General features: G+C 49.3%; 1 protein-coding gene across 5 annotated transcripts in view; it reads left to right on the plus strand.

The window, feature by feature from the left end:
• robo2 (roundabout, axon guidance receptor, homolog 2 (Drosophila)) overlaps window positions 1-20,416 on the plus strand; it is a 790,970-nt gene that overhangs the window by 549,357 nt on the left and 221,197 nt on the right. For all 5 annotated transcript variants that reach the window (XM_070893255.1, XM_070893256.1, XM_070893258.1 and 2 more), the window contains exons 8-9: window positions 932-1,103; window positions 19,912-20,117. In XM_070893255.1, the coding sequence (XP_070749356.1) occupies window positions 932-1,103; window positions 19,912-20,117 (378 nt within the window). The remainder of the gene's footprint in view (window positions 1-931; window positions 1,104-19,911; window positions 20,118-20,416) is intronic.

The following is a 20,416-nucleotide window of genomic DNA, read 5'->3' on the forward strand; positions in this document are numbered from 1 at the left end:
GAGAGAGTAGACAGGGCCTCGGTTTAATGTCTCCTCCGAAAGAATGGCACTCCCTCAGCACTGCACTGGGAGTGGCAGCCTGGATTTTGTGCTCAAGTCTCTGGAGCGGGACTTAAACCCACAACCTTCTGACTCCGAGGTGAGGGAGAGCACTACCCACTGGGCCACAGCCAACACTTTAATTGTCTGGTCGGTGTGGACCCATTTAAAATACGTGGGTTATTATTACCTTGAAAGTGCTTTGGGACATTCTGAGATCGTGAAAGGTATGATGAAAATGCACATTCTTTCTTTCCTGCTCTGTATGGCTTAGTGAATCCCAGGCTGACTGTCAATCCCATTTTAATACTTGATTTTAATGTTTACTTTTTATTCATAGGATGTGGGCGTCGCTGGCAAGGCCAGCATTTATTGCCCATCCCTAATCGCCCCTTGAGAAGGTGGTGGTGAGCCGCCTTCTTGAACCGCTGCAGTCCGTGCGGTGAAGATACTCCCAAGGGCTAACTTTATCGCAGTGGTTGATACAACTGAGTGTCTCGCTAGGCCATTTTAGAGGGCAGTTAAGAGTCAACCACATTGCTGTGGGTCTGGAGTCATATATAGGCCCAGACCAGGTAAGGGCGGCAGGAAATCAGATGGGTTTTTACGACAATCCGATAGTTTCATGGTCACCAATTCTGATGCAAGCTTTTTAAATTCCAAATTTGTTTAATTGACTGAATTGAAATTCCCCCAGCTGCCGTGGTGGGATTTCAACTCAAGTCTCCGGATGATTAGTCCAGGCCTGGGGATTGCTAGAGCACTGTCACAACCACGATGCTGCTGTCCCCGTTTTAAAGTTCAAGGCAGTGTTTCCCTCAGTGTGTGTGCGAGCGGTGTCAGAGAGTCCCACGTGGGTTTCAATGGGTTTCCTCTTGCCTTTCCCTTCTAGAATCTTCTGTTTCCCAATCAGCCTCCGCAGCCTTCCAGCAGGTTTGCCGTCTCCCCGAGCGGGGACCTCACCATCACCGGCATCCAGAGGTCTGACGCCGGCTACTACATCTGCCAAGCCCTGACCGTGGCTGGAAGCATCCTCGCCAAGGCTCAGTTGGAGGTCACGGACGGTGAGTAAGGGGGACTTCGAAAGCCAAGCTCAACCGTACAGTTCGGACAAAGCGGGGGCAGAGGTTCAAGCCGCGGGAGGGGTGGGGTGGGAATTCTGGACCTGATTATCAGGAAGGTCTTTGTACAGAGCTCCTCCACTTGTGGACTACTGTGGAGGCCAAGTCACTGAATATATTAAGAGGCAGATGGATAGATTTACATAAGAACATAAGAACATAAGAATTAGGAACAGGAGTAGGCCATCTAGCCCCTCAAGCCTGCTCCGCCATTCAACAAGATCATGGCTGATCTGGCCGTGGACTCGGCTCCACTTACCCGCCCGCTCCCCGTAACCCTTAATTCCCTTATTGGTTAAAAATCTATCTGTCTGTGACTTGAATACATTCAATGAGCTAGCCTCAACTGTTTCCTTGGGCAGAGAATTCCACAGATTCACAACCCTCTGGGAGAAGAAATTCCTTCTCAACTCGGTTTTAAATACGCTCCCCCGTATTTTGAGGCTGTGCCCCCTAGTTCTAGTCTCCCCGACCAGTGGAAACAACCTCTCTGCCTCTATCTTGTCTATTCCCCTTTCTAGACACAAAAGACATCAGGGGGTTTGGGGAAAAAGCAGGAATATGGTGTTGAAGTCGAGGATCAGCCATGATCATATTGAATGGTGGTGCAGATTCGAAGGGCCGAATGGCCTACTCCTGCACCTATTTTCTGTCTTTCGATGTTTCTATGCATCTGCTGATGGCTATACAATAAAAAGGTCACAAGGTCACATGATGACACGTTCCTGTAGAGCCATCCTGTGTGTCGTGTGTTTGTGATGTCGTACAGAATATATCGCAGTCATCATCCTAGGTGGTCCCTCGAACGAGGATGATTTGCTTCGACGGCCCCTCGAGCCTGCTCCGCCATTCAATAAGATCATGGCTGATCCGATCATGGACTCAGCTCCACTTCCCCGCCCGCTTCCCATAACCCCTTATCCCCTTATCGTTTAAGAAACTGTCTTAAATTTATCTTGTGCAGTAACCTTTTATGTGGCACCTTGTCAAATGCATATTAGGGACGGGGTTCAGGATTGTGACCCAGCGATGATGAAAGAACGGCCGATATATTTCCAAGTCAGGATGATGTGTGGCTTGGAGGGGAACGTGGAGGTGGTGGTGTTCCCATGCACCTGCTGCCCTTGTCCTTCTAGGCGGTAGAGGTCGCGGGTTTGGGAGGTGCTGCTGAAGAAGCCTTGGCGAGTTGCTGCAGTGCATCTTGGAGATGATACACACTGCAGCCACGGTGTCTGGGACAGCATCTGATAGAGTAATGTGGCAAGTGGTATGGGTAAGGTAATGCTGGGGCACAACTTATAGGTGAACCAGGACACTAGGACCTGGCGGTATCGGATCAAACGGTCGAGAAGAACGATTGGGACTGATATCAGGAAACACTCTCAAGCCCTGCATTCCCCATCTCCAATATTCTTATAACCAACAAGATGTTCAAACAAGTTGGAAAAAAGAACACAATTGTTTTTTATTGCCCCTGTGATCTTTCTCCCATTGGTCGCTCACAGCTGCTGTCCTAGAGATTAATCTTTCAATCCTGTCTTAAATTTCTGTCTTAAATTTATTCAATGACCCAGCTTCCGCAGCTCTCTGAGGCAGCGAATTCCACAGATTTACAACCCTCTGAGAGAAGAAATTCCTCCTCATCTCTGTTTTAAATGGGCGGCCCCTTAGTCTAAGATCATGCCCTCTAGTTCTAGTCTCCCTCATCAGTGGAAACATTCTCTCTGCATCCACCTTGTCAAGCCCCCTCATAATCTTATACGTTTCGATAAGATCACCTCTCATTCTTCTGAATTCCAATGAGTAGAGAGAGGCCCAACCTACTCAACCTTTCCTCATAAGTCAACCCCCTCATCTCCGGAATCAATTTTGTGAACCTTCTCTGAACTGCCTCCAAATCAAGTATATCCTTTCGTAAATATGGAAACCAAAACTGCACGCAGTATTCCAGGTGTGGCCTTACCAATACCTTATATAGCTGTAGCAATACTTCCCTGCTTTTATACTCCATCCTCTTTGCAATAAAGGCCAAGATTCCATTGGCCTTCCTGATCACTTGCTGTACCTGCATACTAACCTTTTGTGTTTCATGCACAAGTACCCCCAGGTCCCGCTGTACTGCGGCACTTTGCAATCTTTCTCCATTTAAATAATAACTTGCTCTTTGATTTTTTTCTGCCGAAGTGCATGACCTCACACTTTCCAACATTATACTCCATCTGCCAAATGTTTGCCCACTCACTTAGCCTGTCTATGTCCGTTTGCAGATTTTTTGTGTCCTCCTCACGTATTGCTTTTCCTCCCATCTTTGTATCGTCAGCAAACTTGGGTACGTTACACTCAGTCCCTTCTTCCAAGTCATTAATATAGATTGTAAATACTTGGGGTCCCAGCACTGATCCCTGCGGCACCCCACTGGTTGTCAACCCGAGAATTAACCATTTATTCCGACTCTCTGGTTTTTGTTATTTAGGCAATCCTCTATCCATGCTAATATATTACCCCCAACCCCGTGAACTTTTATCTTGTGCAGTAACCTTTTATGTGGCACCTTATCGAATGCATATTAGGGAGGGGGTTCCAAGATTTTGACCCAGCGATGATGAAAGAACAGCTGATATATTTCCAAGTCAGGACTTGGAGGGGAACTTGGAGGTGATGGTGTTCCCATGCACCTGCTGCCCTTGTCCTTCTAGGTGGTAGAGGTCGCGGGTTTGGGAGGTGCTGCTGAAGAAGCCTTGGCGAGTTGCTGCAGTGCATCTTGGAGATGATACACACTGCAGCCACGGTGTCTGGGACAGCATCTGATAGAGTAATGTGGCAAGTGGTATGGATAAGGTAATGCTGGGGCACAACTTATAGGTGAGCCAGGACACTAGGACCTGGCGGTATCGGATCAAACGGTCGAGAAGAACGATTGGGACTGCTATCAGAAAACACTCTCAAGCCCTGCATTCCCTATCTCCAATATTCTTACAACCAACAAGATGTTCAAACAAGTTGGAAAAAAAACTCAATCGGTTTTTATTGCCCCTGTGATCTTTCTCCCATTGGTTGCTCACAGTTGCTGTGCTCGAGATTAATCTTTCAATCCTGGAAACTCCAGGGCAGCCCTGGAGGTGTTGGCAACACTAAATTAATGGGCAGAATGACCTAGAAAAACATATGGGCTGAAATTGCCCCCCCCCCCCGACCCCCCGCTGAAAACGCAGTACACTTCCCGTGTTTCAGTTGATTTTACTGGAGCGGTGGATGCGGTGGCCTCTTGAGCGATATTCCGCTCTTTGGCTTTTTTTTTCCAGCGGCCCGGAAGTCGGTCATAATGGGGGCAGGAGTGAGGTGGTGAACGGAAATTCGCACGCTCGAGGGGCGGAAGTGGGGGGCGGGCAGAGCGTCCGGTGACCTCATCGCGCTGGCGCGTCACCATGTCCCTCCCCCTCACTTAAAGGGGGAGAGCCGCTGCGATTCTTTAAGTTCGGTCCATTGAGCCACCAGGGAGGCTTCCAGACAGGGCCAACGGCCTGGCACCCAAGAGTGGGTAACCAGCCTGCCTGTTGGCGGCCCGGCCGAACCGGGGGAGGGGGGGGGGGGGCCGTGATTGTCGGCCTGACCTGGCAGTCGGCCAACAAGATAAAAAAGATGGCGGCCGCAGCAGTGCGCCCTCCCCTTTAATGACAGCCGCACCGCCATTGTGAGCGCACTCCCAGCTCAGTGCACCGGCAGAAAAAGCTGTCGGCGACACCGAGCGGCAGCAGCAAGCTTTTCTCCGCGGAATTGTGCGTTCGGGGTGGGGCGGATTATCGGCGGGGCGCGCTCTGATGACGCACTTTGGACGGATCGGCAGCAGCGGAGCAGTAGTGGGGGGAGCGAGTCACCGCCGGGACACTGCAGGAGCGGAATTTTCAAAATGGCAGCCATTACACGAAAAATCGGCGGCCATTGCACTCCACAACATGGCCGCCCATTTCTGGCGGTAACGGGCCTTAAGGGACGGGGCAATTTCAGCCCCAATGTTCAATAGCAGACTGAGAGATGATCACCTCAGTGAGGCAAATGGCAAGGCATGCAGGGACAAGAGAATGTGAGAGCAAAGAGATTGAAAGGACACAGGAGAGGCCTGGACAAACAAAGTATTGTACACAGGTGCAAGTGTGTGTACACTGGAATACATCAAGGAATTTGTGAACACAGATCGAAATGAAGCTGTTTACGCTTGGGGAGGGGAGATGGGTTCCTAACGACCTGCAGCGATAGACAAACAATGTCTCCTGTGTTTTAACCTCAATATTAGAGCCAGGCTGTTCAGGGTTGATGTCAGTAAGCACTTCTTCACACATAGGGTGGTGGGAATCTGGAACTCTCTCCCCGCTAAAACAGGCGGGGGCTGAATTGAAAATGTCCAAACTGAGATTTGTAGATATTTGTAAGGCAAAGGTTACTAAAGAGTTACAGAACCCAGGTGGGTAGCTGGAGTCAAAATACAGATCAGTCCTGATCTACAACAACACCTTGCATTTATATAGTGACTTTAACGTAGTAAAACGTCCCTAAGCGTTTCACAGGACCAACTATCAAACAAAAATTGACACCGAGCCACCTGAGGTGATATTAGGGCAGGTGTCCAAAAGCTTGGTCAAAGAGGTAGGTTTTAAGCAGCGTCTTAAAGGAGGAAAGAGAGAAAGAGACGGAGAGGTTTCTGGCTAATATTTATCTTTCAACTCAATAAAACAGATGGTCTGGTCATTTATCACACTGCTGCTGTGTGTGGGAGCTTGCTGTGCGCAAATTGACTGCTGCATTTCCCACATTACAACAGTGACTACACTTCGAAAAAAAAAGTACTTCATTGGCTGTGAAGCGTTTTGGGACGTCCTGAGGTGGTGTAAGGCGCTATATAAATGCAAGTTCTTATTTTTATCTTTTGAAGTAGTGTAGGGGGGTGGGTGACAGATTCAGATGCGAGTTATTCTCGCCCATCACAGTTTATAATCTTGGTTGCCGAGGCCCTATTTGTCCCATTAGCCGCAGCTAATGGCTTCTTTCGGAGGAGGTCGTAAGTCTCGCTAAACCGAATCATTAAGACATTCTGAACTGGGGATTTGATTGGAGCTCTGTCTCCTTGCATTTTGATCTAAGCACTTACAAGTGCTGCTTGACTAGAAGGGCTTAAGGTACTTGGGAATTGTACACACCGAGATTGCCTGATGATCGGACTGGTTTCAACCACTGCACAAGCCCTTACACGTAACGCTGCTTTTTATTGTTTCTGCAGACGGAGGCATTTAAACTTGAATTTTATTTTGGAGTGCAATGGGGCGGGGCGGGTTGGAGCAAGAGGGCGGTGTGGAATATGCATGGAGGTTGTATCCCTACTCCGACCCCCGTCCCCCCACCCAACACCCTCATCCTGAGAGCTCAGTTGTTAAGAAATGAGTCGCTGAAAAAAATGAAAGGACTTGCATTTATATAGCGCCTTTCACAACCTCAGGTCATCCCAAAGCACTTTGCAGCCAATGAAGCACTTTTTGAGGTGCTGAGTGGCACAGGCCAAGTAGATCCCAGGTTAGCTGACTCGGGCTGGGGTAACAGAGTGGGGACCATGATTCACTGCTGCTCTCCGTGGGTCTGGGGGTGCATCGGGTGGGGTCCCCACTCCTTATTAATCCCCAACTCTTAATGGGAAGTATTAACATCCAGACAATGACAGACCCTCTGGAGCATTCAACCCGTCCCACACAAAGTGTGTGCGTGTGTCAGTGTTTGCTTACGTGTGTTTGTACACTCAAGGGATGTGTGTGTGTATCAGCGTGTGTGTGTATTTGTGTGCATGTGTCTATTTGTATACGGGTAAGTGTGTGTTGGTGAGTGTGTGTTGGTGTGTGTGTGTGTGTGTTATGTCTCAAATAAAGCAATGTGACTGAGTACTGTAGACTTGAGTAAGTGTGACGTTAGTCTCCTTATTCTGACTCCAAAGTGCTAGCACAGCATGGGAGGCCTGCTTATGTGCAGTGCTCCCAAGGGATGCTGGGATCCCTTGGGACTCCAACAGATGCGCCCTCTGGTGGCGGTAGAATGCTGGTTACAAGATGTTGCATACATAACATCACTACCCCCCAAAGTCAATAGTACACTGATTTACAGGGTGAGGCGATCTGGAGCTTTCCACTCCCTCATCAACCGTGATGTCGGTTGCCACTTGTGTGTGTATTGGAGGGTCAAAATTGGTGGTGTCCTCTTGGGTTGCTCGTGGCTGTCTGTGAATCGCAGTTTGGTTTGGTCCAAATACCTTCTGCGAGTTAGTCCATTTGCGAGTTTGGCCTGAAACACTTTACTCCCTTCTTTGGCTATGACAGTGCCAGCAAGCCATTTGGGACCATGTCCATAGTTGAGTACAAATACAGGGTCATTGACTTCAATATCGCGTGACAAATTTGCGCGATCATGCTGCATGCTTTGTTGATGCCGCCTGCCCTCGACATAATCAGAGTGGATTAGAGAGAGCCTTGTTTTGAGCGCTCTTTTCATGAGCAGTTCGCAGGGTGAACCCCGGTGAGCGAGTGGGATCTTGTGCGGTAGCTGAGCAGGACTCGGGACAGGCGGGTCTGCAGGGAGCCTTCCGACACGCGTTTCAAGCTTTGCTTGATGGTCTGAACTGCCCGTTCTGCCTGCCCGTTGGATGCGGGCTTGAACGGGCACAGATATGATGTGCTTGATCCCATTGCGGTTCATGAATTCCTTGAATTCAGCACTGGTGAAGCACGGCTCATTGTCACTGACAAGGTCATCAGGCAGGCCGTGCGTGGCAAACATGGCTCGTAGGCTTTCGATGGTGGCAATGGACGTGCTTACAGACATTATTACACACTCAATCCATTTTGAATAAGCATCCACAACAACCAAAAACATTTTGCCTAGAAACGGGCCAACAAAGTTAACATGGATCCTAGACCACAGTTTGGAGGGCCACGACCACAAACTTAGCGGTGCGTCCCTGGGTGCATTGCTCAGTTGAGAGCAAGTGTTACATTGGCGCATGCAAGACTCCAAATCTGAGTCGATGCCAGGCCACCACACATGGGATCTGACTATAGCTTTCATCATTACTATGCCTGGGTGGGTACTGTGTAGGTCACGTATGAACGTTTCCCTGCCTTTCTTGGGCAAAACCACGCGATTACCCCACAAAAGACAGTCCGCCTGTATGGACATTTCGTCTTTGCGCCGCTGGAACGGCTTGATCTCTTCATGCATCTCCGCTGGGACACTGGACCAGCTCCGATGGAGGACAGTTTTTTTTACAAGGGACAGTAAAGGATCCTGGCTGGTCCAGGTCCTGATCTGGCGGGCCGTAACGGGGCACTTTTGTTTTCAAATGCATCCATCACCAAGAGCAAGTCTGCAGGCTGTGCCATTTCCACCCCGGTGGTGGGCAATGGTAGCCGACTGAGAGCATCAGCGCAGTTCTCTCTGCCTGGCCCGTGGCGGATTACATAGTTATATGCAGACAGCGTGAACGCCCATCTTTGGATGAGAGCAGAGGCATTGGTATTCATACCTTTGCTCTCTGAGAATAGCGATATGAGCGGCTTATGGTCAGTTTCTAACTCGAACTTAAGCCCAAACAGATACTGGTGCATTTTTTTCACCCCATAAACGCATGCCAGAGCTTTTTTAATCATGCTGTAGGCTCTTTCGGCCTTGGACAAACTCCTGAACGCATAAGCGACCGGTTGCAATGTTCCCGGTTCGTTTGCTTGTTGTAACACACACCCGCCCGGTACAAAGACGCATTGCAAACTCGCACTAAACGTTTACATGGGTCATACAGACCAAGAAGTTTGTTGAAACATAAGAGATTTCTGGCTTTCTCAAAAGCAGTCTCTTGTGATTTCCCCCATACCCAGTCATCTCCCTTGCGCAGCAACACGTGTAGCAGTTCTAGCAAGGTGCTTAAACCGGGTAGGAAATTACCAAAATAGTTGAGGAGTCCCAGGAACAATCGCAGCTCTGTCACGTTCTCTGGTCTCAGCGCGTTCTTGATGGCCTCCATCTTGGCATCGGTGGGTCTGGTGTCGTCTGCCGCGATTCTTCTTCCCAAGAACTCGACCTCTGGTGCCAGGAAAACACACTTCGAGTGTTTCAACCTGAGTCCCACACAATCTAGCCGACTTAGAACCTCTTCCAGGTACTGCAAGTGTTCGATGGTGTCCCGATCTGTGATCAATATTTCGTCCTGGAAAACCACGGTGCGTGGAACTGACTTTGGCAGACTCTCCATGTTCCTTTGAAAAATAGCCACGGCCGATCAAATCCCAAATGGGCAACTATTGTAGATGAACAGACCTTTGTGAGTGTTGATGCAGGTGAGGCCTTTCAAAGATTCCGCCAGCTCCTGGGTAATGTCGGCCGAGGTCAGGTCCAACATGGTGAATGTCTTCCCTCCTGCCAGCATCGCAAATAGGTCGTCTGCCTTGGGTAGCGGGTACTGGTCCTGCAGCGAAAAACGGTTAATCATTACTTTATAGTCCCCACAAATTCTGACCGTGCCATCGCCCTTGAGAACCGGAACAATCGGACTGGCCCACTCGTTGAACTCAACCGGCACGATGATACCCTCTCGTTGCAGCCTGTCCAACTCAATCTCTACTTTCCCTCGCATCATGTATGGCACCGCATGTGCCTTGTAGTGGATGGGTCGTGTACCGGGAACCAAGTGGATCTGCACCTTCGCCCCAGAGAAATTTCCGATGCCTGGCTCAAACAACGATGGGAACTTGCTCAAAACCTGGACACATGAGGTGTCATCGACAGACGAAAGCGCTCGGATGTCGTCCCAGTTCCAGCGGATTTTTTCCAGCCAGCTTCTGCCGAACAATGTGGGGCCATCTCCTGGTACAATCCATAGTGGGAGTTCGTGCACCGTTCTATCATAGGAGACTTTTACTGCTGCACTGCCAATTACAGGGATCAGCTCTTTAGTGTAAGTTCTCAGCTTGGTATGAATAAGGCTCAGCGTGGGCCTTTGTGCCTTGTTGCACCACAGCCTCTCAAAGGCCTTTTTGCTCATGATAGACTGACTCGCACCCGTGTCCAATTCCATGGATACTGGAATTCCGTTCAGTTCAACTTTTAACATGATCGGTGGATATTTCCTGGCGAAGGTGTGTACCCCGTACACTTCTGCCTCCTCGGTTCGAGTCTCTAGTTCAGTTTGATCCACCATGGATCGGTCTTCCTCTGCAACATGGTGGTTTGCAGGGTTTGCAGCTCGTCTGCACGTTCGCTGGAGATGTCCCATTGTTCTACAGTCTTTGCACGCAAAGTGTTTGAAGCGGCATTGATGGGCTCGATGATCACCTCTGCAGCACCAACAAGGTGTTAATTGCTTCGCATTCACACTTGATGGCGGACTCTGAGTCATTTGAGGTCGTGCAGCTGCAGGCGTGTACATTCTGCCATATGCATTCCTGCCTGAAAACGACACTGCTTTGTGTACAGTACTTGCCGATGCATCTTTATGCTGTGAAATTTGTTTGGTGTTATCGCTGGTGGACATAAATGCCTGGGCTATCGTTATGGCTTTGCTCAGATTCGGTGTTTCAACAGTTAATAGTTTGCGAAGGATAACCTCATGGCCAATGCCAAGCACAAAAAAGTCTCAGCATTTGCTCCAGAAATCCATCGAATTCGCAATGTCCTGCAAGGCGCCTTAGTTTGATGACGTAGCTCGCCACTTCCTGGCCTTCAGACCGTTGACGTGTATAAAATCGGTACCTTGCCATCAGAACGCTCTCCTTCGGATTTAAGTGCTCCCGGACCAGTGTACACAGTTCTTCATATGATTTGGTTGTTGGTTTTACCGGAGCAAGTAGATTCTTCATGAGGCCATAGTTTGTTGCCCCGCAGATGGTGAGGAGGATCGCCCTTCATTTGGCAGCGTTCTCATTCCCTTCCAGCTCGTTGGCCACGAAGTATTGGCCGAGTCACTCCAAGAAGGCTTCCCAATCATCATCTTCTGAGAATTTCTCAAGGATACCAACAGTTCGCTGCATTTTCGCGTGATGGTTTGTTATCTATTACTCGTTGCCAGTTGTTATGTCACAAATAAAGCAATGTGACTGAGTACTGTAGACTTGAGTAAGTGTGACGTTAGTCTCCTTATTCTGACTCCAAAGTGCTCACACAGCATGGGAGGCCTGCTTATGTGCAGTGCTCCCAAGGGATGCTGGGATCCCTTGGGACTCTAACAGATGCGCCCTCTGGTGGTGGTAGAATGCTGGTTACATAGGGTTGCATACATAAGAGTGTGAGTGAGAGTGTGAGAGAGTGTGAGTGTGTGTGTGAGTGTGTGTGTGAGTGTGTGAGAACGTGTGTGAGAGCGTGTGTGCGAGTGTGTTTGTGAGTGTGCGTGCGTGAGAGTGTGTGTGTGCGAGTGTGTGTGAGTGTTGTGTGAGTATGCGAGTGAGTGACAATGTGTGAGTGTGTTGTGTGTGTGTGTGTGTGTGTGTGTGTGTGTGTGTGAGTGTCCTCTGCCCACCCCCACACAGTTGATTACATGCGACCTTCACTGTTTAGGGTCGAGCCGATTGAGCGGCCTCGGGGCAGTGAGGCTGGAGTATCGGTATCCCGGCTGTAGGCTGAATCAGTGGGGCAGTGCAGGGGCTCTCTCTCGTATAAATATATATATGTGTGTGTGTGTGTGTGTGTGTAGTGTGGGGGGAGGGGTGGCGATGCTGATAGCCTGCTCTGTAGGCCTCAGAGGACTCCTTGGCTTGACAACGAAAAGTTTACACGATGTGTCAGATGATAAGCAATCAAGGTTTACGAGGAAAGAAATCCGTCAAAAAATGGCAGGTGGAAATTGCTGGAACATGGGCTGCACCTTTCTTGTGTGTGAGGTGAATTCAGTGGGAACTCGCCCCCCCCCCCCCACCCCCCGACCTCTCCCCTTTTATATATTTTTAAAAGGCCTCCCTCAAGTTTTCTGACAGGAATCAGATTTGTTTTCTTCACCCGATTTCCCCCCTCTCCAACTGTTTATTTTTTGAAGGTGACGGAAACCGCTTCCTTGAGAAGGATTTGTAGGCAAGCCCTCCGGGCTGTGACCTCCGCCAGTTGACAAAGTGATGCATTTTCATCCGATTCGAATTTACATCTAGATTAAAAGGTCATTTGGAATGAACGGCGAGGCAGTATTTTTTAATATCTGTCCACAAGGCTGTGTGATGCACAGTGTCAGCCGTGAATGGAATAAATAGGAGCGAGAGAGAGAGAGAGAGAGAGAGAGGCAAATATTGGCTGAGAGGACAGGCCGCTCTTAATAGTCACACCTGCTGACAGTTTAGTGATGGACTGAGTGGGACCTGCAAAGGCCTAGTGCTGGTAATGAGAAAATTCCTGTCTCTTATGTTCAAGGACTCGTTCTTGGCCTCTGCCCGTTCCATTGTTACAAGACTCCCTTCAATTATCCCATTTACCTCCGCGTCTGCATTGATAAAGGCCTTCACACTGGCATTGAGAGATCATATTTACCTCATTTTCGCTTGTCAACCGCGGTAATATCCTGCACTACAAAGCCTGAGGCCTTCACCTCGAGTTCTTGACAAGTACAATTGTGGAACGATTTTTTTTTTGTGTGTGTGTGTGTGTGTGTGAAGTTATTTTTTTTAAATTACACAACAATGTAGTTTAGCTGGACCAAACCTAGGATTAATATATCACTAGTTCGGTCTCCAATTCTGGGAACCACACTTTGAGGAAGAATGTCAAGGCCTTGGAGAGGGAGCAGGGGAGATTAACTGGAATGGCACCAGGGATGAAGGACTTCAGTCATGCAGAGAAGCTGGGATTGTTCTCCCGAGAGCAGAGCAGGTTAAGGAGAGATTTAATAGACATATTCAAAATTATGAAAGACTGATCGAGTTGATCGGGAGAAATTTGATTCGAGCAGAAGGGTTGATAACTGGTGGACACAGATTTGAAAATTAGCTAAAAAGCTGGGAGGGAGGGTCGGTGGGGGTGGGGGGACGGAGATTAGAATTTTTTTTTACGAGTTGTGATCAATAATTTTCAAAAGGGAATTGGATAAATAGTTGAAGGAGAAAGATTTGCAGGGGCAATGGGGAAAGAGCAGGAGTTGGACTGATTGGAGCTGGCACAGACTCGATGGGCCGAATGGCCTCCTCTTGTGCGGTATCACTCTACGCTACTCCCTCTGGAGTTATCAGCTTTCCCGTTTTCTCCCCGCCGATTGCTGGGGTTCGGTTCCCTCGGCCACGGGCCCACCTCCCGATCCTCACCCCGACTGCCGCGCGCCATGCGTGAGTGAGTGTGGGGAGGCCCTCCATCCGTGCAGAGAGTGTCACGACCAGCCCGGGTCGCCAAGCCCTCCAGGATTGGCCTGGAGTTGAAGATTCATTGAATTGAAGATTAACCTCCGGGACACTGCTGTGGGCAACACTCGGGAGAAAAATCAGAGAGGGGTGTGCTATCTGTTTCATTTTCTTTAAACACTTTTGTTTGTTCGTCATAAAACGTATTGGAGATGTGACTAAAAAAAAAAGGCTGTCCAACTGGGTGGGGCGATTGGACCGGGAGGGTCATGTGATGAAATCGCCAGAAATATTTCCAAGCAGTGATGATGAACCCACCACCAAACCCCTCCCGCCCCCCCCCCCCCCGCCCCCCCGATCCTGTCCTCAAACTCCCAACGCCCCGGCACACCTACTCTTCCAGCAACGATGCGGGAGGGGGGTGGGGTTACCATCTCTGGCAGGACTTATTCCGGAAGGTTCCATTGCCTGATCTCCGGCTCCCCATGTTACCGCCATTGGTCACCCGGCATGTACCTTGGAGAGGGAGCAGAGACGTACCGGAACGGTTACCGGGGATGAAGGGACTTCAGTCACGCGGAGAGATTGGAGGACTTGGGTTGCGTCTCCGCAGAGCAGAGTGGGTTGAGAAGAGATTTTAATCGCGGCGTTCAAAATCGCGGGGGGTTTTGATCGAGTGGATAGGGAGAAACTGCTCCCAGCGGCAGAGCGGGTCAGTGACTAGATTTAAAATAATTGGCAAAAGAACGATCAGGGAAATGAGGAGAAATGTGTTCACCAGAGAGTTGTTGTGATCTGGAATGCAATACTTGCAGGGCTACGGGGAAAGAGCCGGGGGGGGAGCGGGGTAGCGCCCCCCCCCCCCGCCCTAAAGCTGCCGAGGACGCTTGTGGGGCGATCATTCAAGGGGAGGTGGGGAAAGTAAAATGAGAAAGGCCGACTTACCAATCGCGACCTTCTTCGTCCTGGATGGCGGCTCCCCGCTCCTTGGTGCTCCAGGGATGGCCCCCGTTTCCCGCCCGCAGATTCAGTCGCTTGGCCCTCTCCCTTTAATGGAAAGGGGCGGGCCCTGTTTACGCGACAGCGACACGCATCCCACCGCGTATCACTGCGTCCCTCGCAGAGTCTTTGCGCCCCACTCGTCCCGCTGGGTAAGTGCAGCGCGATATTTTACGCCCCACTTGCTCTCGGGGGCCTTCATTGCAAGAGGATTTGAGTACAGGTGCAAAGATGTCTTACTACAGTTATACAGGGCCTTGGTGAGACCGCACCTGGAGTATTGTGTGCAGTTTTGGTCTCCTTACCCAAGAAAGGACATACTTGCCACAGAGGGAGTGCAGCGAAGGTTCACCAGACTGATTCCTGGGATGGCAGGACTGTCGTATGAGGAGAGATCGGGTCGACTAGGCCTGTATTCACTTGAGTTTAGAAGAATGAGAGGGGATCTCGTTGAAACGTATAAAATTCTGACTGGGTTGGACAGACTGGATGCGGGGACGATGGTTTCTCTGGCTGGGAAGTCTAGAACAAGGGGCCACAGTCTCAGGATATGGGGTAGGAAATTTAGGACCGAGATGAGGAGAAATGTTTTCACTCAGAGGGTGGTGAACCTGTGGAATTCTCTACCACAGAAGGCTGTGGAGGCCGAGTCACTGAATATATTTAAGAGGGAGATAAATAGATTTCTAACAACAAAAGGCATCAAGGGGTATGGGGAATAAACAGGAATACGGTGTTGAGATAGAGGATCAGCCATGATCATATTGAATGGCGGTGCAGACTCGAAGGGCCGAATGGCCTACTACTGCTCCTATTTTCTATGTTTCTATGTAACCCCAATATAGGTCTTGGGGCGGGTCCCCCCTCCCCCCGGGGCGAGTCCCCCCTCCCCCTTCCCCCCGGGTCGGGTCCCCCCTCCCCCCGGGTCAGGTCCCCCTGCCTCGTGGCTGTTACTGACCCCAAACGGTTACCCACCGAGCCACGGCTGACACCTAATTGGGGTTAATAATGGGGCGAACCACTGTTGCACAAATATGTTCAGTGTTTGCGCCCTCGAACAAACAGCAGGGGTTTCAGCTTATGACGGGTTTTAACACACTGGTTCGGATGGGTGCGGAGAGGAACATTTCACAAAGATTTATCTGGCTGGTTCTGAGAGGATTTCACAGATCACTGGGAACTTTAAGTGTTCTTTTAACCTTCGACCCCCCCATGTTCAAAAGCGAGCTATATTTTTCTGCCATCAGCGCTGCCTCGGATTCTGGAACATTCCATTATCCCGCTTCATTCAACAGACCTGTCGGAGTATTTATTTGGATTATATACTTTCTGCTATACTCCCATTAATAACATCGCTGATGTACACGATGAACGTTTCTGGGAAATCGATGACCAGCGAGCAGTTTCAGCAGCTCACCATTCGGCCCATCGAGCCTGTGCCGGCTCTTTGAACGAGCGATCCTGTTCGTCCCACTCCCCTCGTCCTTTCCACATAACACCGCAATTTTTTTTTCCTTTTCAAATATTTATCCAATTCCCTTCTGAAAAATACTATTGAATCTGCATCCACCGCCCTTTCAGGCAGTGCGTTCCAGATCATAACTTTCACAGGGGTGAGACAGTTAAATAGGGATCTAATCGATCAATTTACAATTATGAAAAGGTACATAGTGAAAGATTGTTTCTACTGCTCAGTGAATCAGTCAGTAACAAGGGGGTATTAAACAGAGAGAGAATGAGGGGTGAGGGGGAGAGGGAACAAGAGGGAGAGAGTGAATGATAGGGAGAGAAAGAATGAGGGAGAGAGGGAATAAGAAGGAGAGAGAATGAGAGGGAGAGAGAGAATGAGAGGGAGAGAGAGATTGAGAGAGAGAGAGAGAGAGAGAGAGAATGAGACAGAATGAGAGGGAGAGAGAAAGAATGAGGGAGAGAGAATGAGAGGGAGAGAGAGAGAATGAGACAGAATGAGAGGGAAGGTGATAGAATGAGAGGGAGAGAGAAAGAATGAGAGGCTGAGAGAATGAGAGGGAGAGAAAATAAGAATGAGAGGGAGAGAGAATAAGAATGAGAGGGAGAGAGAAAGAATGAGAGAGAGAGAATGAGAGGGTGAGAGGGAGACAGAGAATGAGAGGGAGAGAGAGAACGAGTGGGAGAGAGAAAGAGAATGAGATGGAGAGAGAGAGCGAGAATCAGAGGGAGAGACAGAATGAGAGGCAGTGAGAGAATTCATGGGGGAGAGAGATGCAAAGGGCAGCAGAAACCTCTTCACACACACAGTGGTCAGACTGTGGGATTCACTCCCACACACACTCACACATACCCACTCACACATACCCACTCACACACACACACACACACACACACACACTCACACACTCACACATACCCACTCACACATACACACTCACACTCACACACTCACACATACCCACTCACACATACACACTCACACATACACACTCACACACACACACTCACATACACACTTACACATACACACTCACACACACACACTCACACACACACACACACACACACTCACACACTCACACATACCCACTCACACATACACACTCACACTCACACACTCACACATACCCACTCACACATACACACTCACACATACACACTCACACACACACACTCACACATACACACTTACACATACACACTCACACACACACACTCACACACACACTCACACATACACACTCACACATACACACTCACATTCACACACTCACACATACCCACTCACACACACACTCACACACACACACACTCACACATACACACTCACACATACCCACTCACACATACACACTCACACACACACACACATACACACTCACACATACACACTCACACATACACACTCACACACACACACACACTCACACACTCACACTCACACACTCACACATACCCACTCTCACACTCACACACTCACACACACACACACACTCACACATACCCACCCTCACACACACACACACACACACACACACACACTCACACATACCCACTCACACACTCACACACACACACACTCACACATACCCACTCACACACACTCACACATACCCACTCACACATACCCACTCACACACACACACACACACACACTCACACACTCACACACTCACCCACTCACACACTCACACACACTCACACATACCCACTCACACACACACTCACACTCACACATACCCACTCACACACACACACACACACACACACACACACACACACACTCACACTCACACACACTCACACATACCCACTCACACACACACACACACACACTCACACACTCACACATACCCACTCACACACTCACACACTCACACACTCACACACACACACACACTCACACATACCCACTCACACACACTCACACATACCCACTCACACACTCACACACTCACACACACACACACACACTCACACATACCCACTCACACACACTCACACACACACACTCACACACACACTCACACATACACACTCACACATACCCACTCACACATACACACTCACACACACACACATACACACTCACACACTCACACATACACACTCACACATACACACTCACACACACTCACACACTCACACACTCACACACACACACTCACACACTCACACTCACACACTCACACACACTCACATATACTCACACACACACTCACACACTCACACACACACACACTCACACACACACACAGTGGTCAGACTGTGGGATTCACTCACACATACCCACTCACACACTCACACACTCACACACACACACTCACACACTCACACACACACATACCCACATACCCACTCACACACTCACACACACACACACACACTCACACACACACACTCACACTCACACACTCACACATACACACTCACACACTCACACATACACACTCACACACTCACACACACTCACACACACACTCACACATACCCACTCACACACTCACACTCACACACACACACTCACACATACACACTCACACACTCACACACACACACTCACACACACACACTCACACACTCACACACACTCACACACTCACACACACACACTCACACATACCCACTCACACACTCACACTCACACACACACACTCACACATACACACTCACACACTCACACACACACACTCACACACACACACTCTCACACACACACTCACACACTCACACACTCACACACACACACTCACACATACCCACTCACACAGAGCGGTGAGGCTGTGGGATTCACCCCCAGGGTCAGTGTTTGAGGCAGAAACAATGTCAACATTCCAGATTAGATTGGAGAGGGGGGCGAAAGGAAAAGAGGATGAAGGACAGGGGAACAATGGGTAAATGTGATTAGCACTATTTGCTCGTCTGGAGGGTAAACAATCGAGACTACTCTTTGGGCAACATACATGTATTTCTATACATATATATATATATATATATTTATACAATAGATATTAAGTTAAACTTGTATCGACTCTAGGCTAGACTACACTTGGAGTAATGTGCACTGTTCTGGTCTCCATTTTACAAAAATGGATATCGAGGCACTGGAGAAAGTGCAAAAAAAGATTTACAAGAATGATACCAGAACTGAAAGGGTATAACTATCAGGAAAGGCTGAATAGGCTGGGGCTCTTTTCTCTAGAAAGGCGAAGAATGAGGAGTGGTCCAATAGAGGTCTTTAACATTATGAAGGGGTTGGATAGGGTAGACGTAGAGAAGATGTTTCCACTTGTGGGGGAGTCCAGGACTAGGGACCATAACTATCAGATATCACTGATAAATCCACAGGCAATTCAGGAGAAACTTCTTTACCCAGAGAGTGGTGAGAATGTGGAACTCGCTCCCACAGGGAGTGGTTGAGGCGAATAGTATCGATGCATTTATGTCCTCTGTATCTCTCTTCCCCTTCAATTCTCTCTCTCTCCTCTCCTTCTCTCTCTCTGTTTTTCGCTCTTTCTCCTCTCATTCTCTCTCTCCCCCTCATTCTCTCTCACAGGGAGTCAAGGGTTACGGGGAGCGGCTGGTGAAGTGGAGTTGAGGCCAGAGTCAGATCAGCCATGATCTTATTGAATGGCGGAGCAGGATCAAGGGGCCGAATGGTCTACTCCTGCTCCTATCTCTTATGTTCTTATGTTAAGGGGAAATTAGATAAACACATGAGGGAGAAAGGAATAGAAGGATATGGTGATGGGGTGAGATGAAGACGGGTGGTAGGAGGTTGGTGTGGAGCATAAACCCCGGCATGGAGCGGTGGGGCCCAATGGCCTGTTTCTGGGCTGTACACTCGATGTAATTCTGCAATCTCACTTACTGCTGAAGTTCCTGCTGCTTGAGGTTGAATGCAGAAAGCTGCTAACTTTCTGTTTTTCCTTTGCTCCGTTTCTCAACAGTTCTGACAGACCGGCCTCCTCCCATCATCCGCCAGGGCCCAGCCAATCAGACACTGGGTGTGGACGGGACCACCTTGCTGAAATGCCAGGCCACCGGAGACCCCATCCCCACGATCAGCTGGCTGAAGGACGGGGTCAGTCTCCTCGGAAAAGACCCCCGAATGTCCCTGCAGGGACTGGGCAGCCTGCAAATTAAAAGCTTACGGGTAGGTGATCACAGCGATCAAACCTTCACACCGCCTGTCTCTGTTAATGTACGTGCTAGAACCTCACACAACCTTCACACCGCCTGTCTCTGTTAATGTACGTGCTAGAACCTCACACAACCTTCACACCGCCTGTCTCTGTTAATGTACGTGCTAGAACCTCACACAACCTTCACACCGCCTGTCTCTGTTAATGTACGTGCTAGAACCTCACACAACCTTCACACCGCCTGTCTCTGTTAATGTACGTGCTAGAACCTCACACAACCTTCACACCGCCTGTCTCTGTTAATGTACGT

The sequence above is a fragment of the Pristiophorus japonicus genome, chromosome 11 (genome assembly GCF_044704955.1).
Source record: "Pristiophorus japonicus isolate sPriJap1 chromosome 11, sPriJap1.hap1, whole genome shotgun sequence".
Lineage (NCBI taxonomy): Eukaryota > Metazoa > Chordata > Chondrichthyes > Pristiophoridae > Pristiophorus > Pristiophorus japonicus.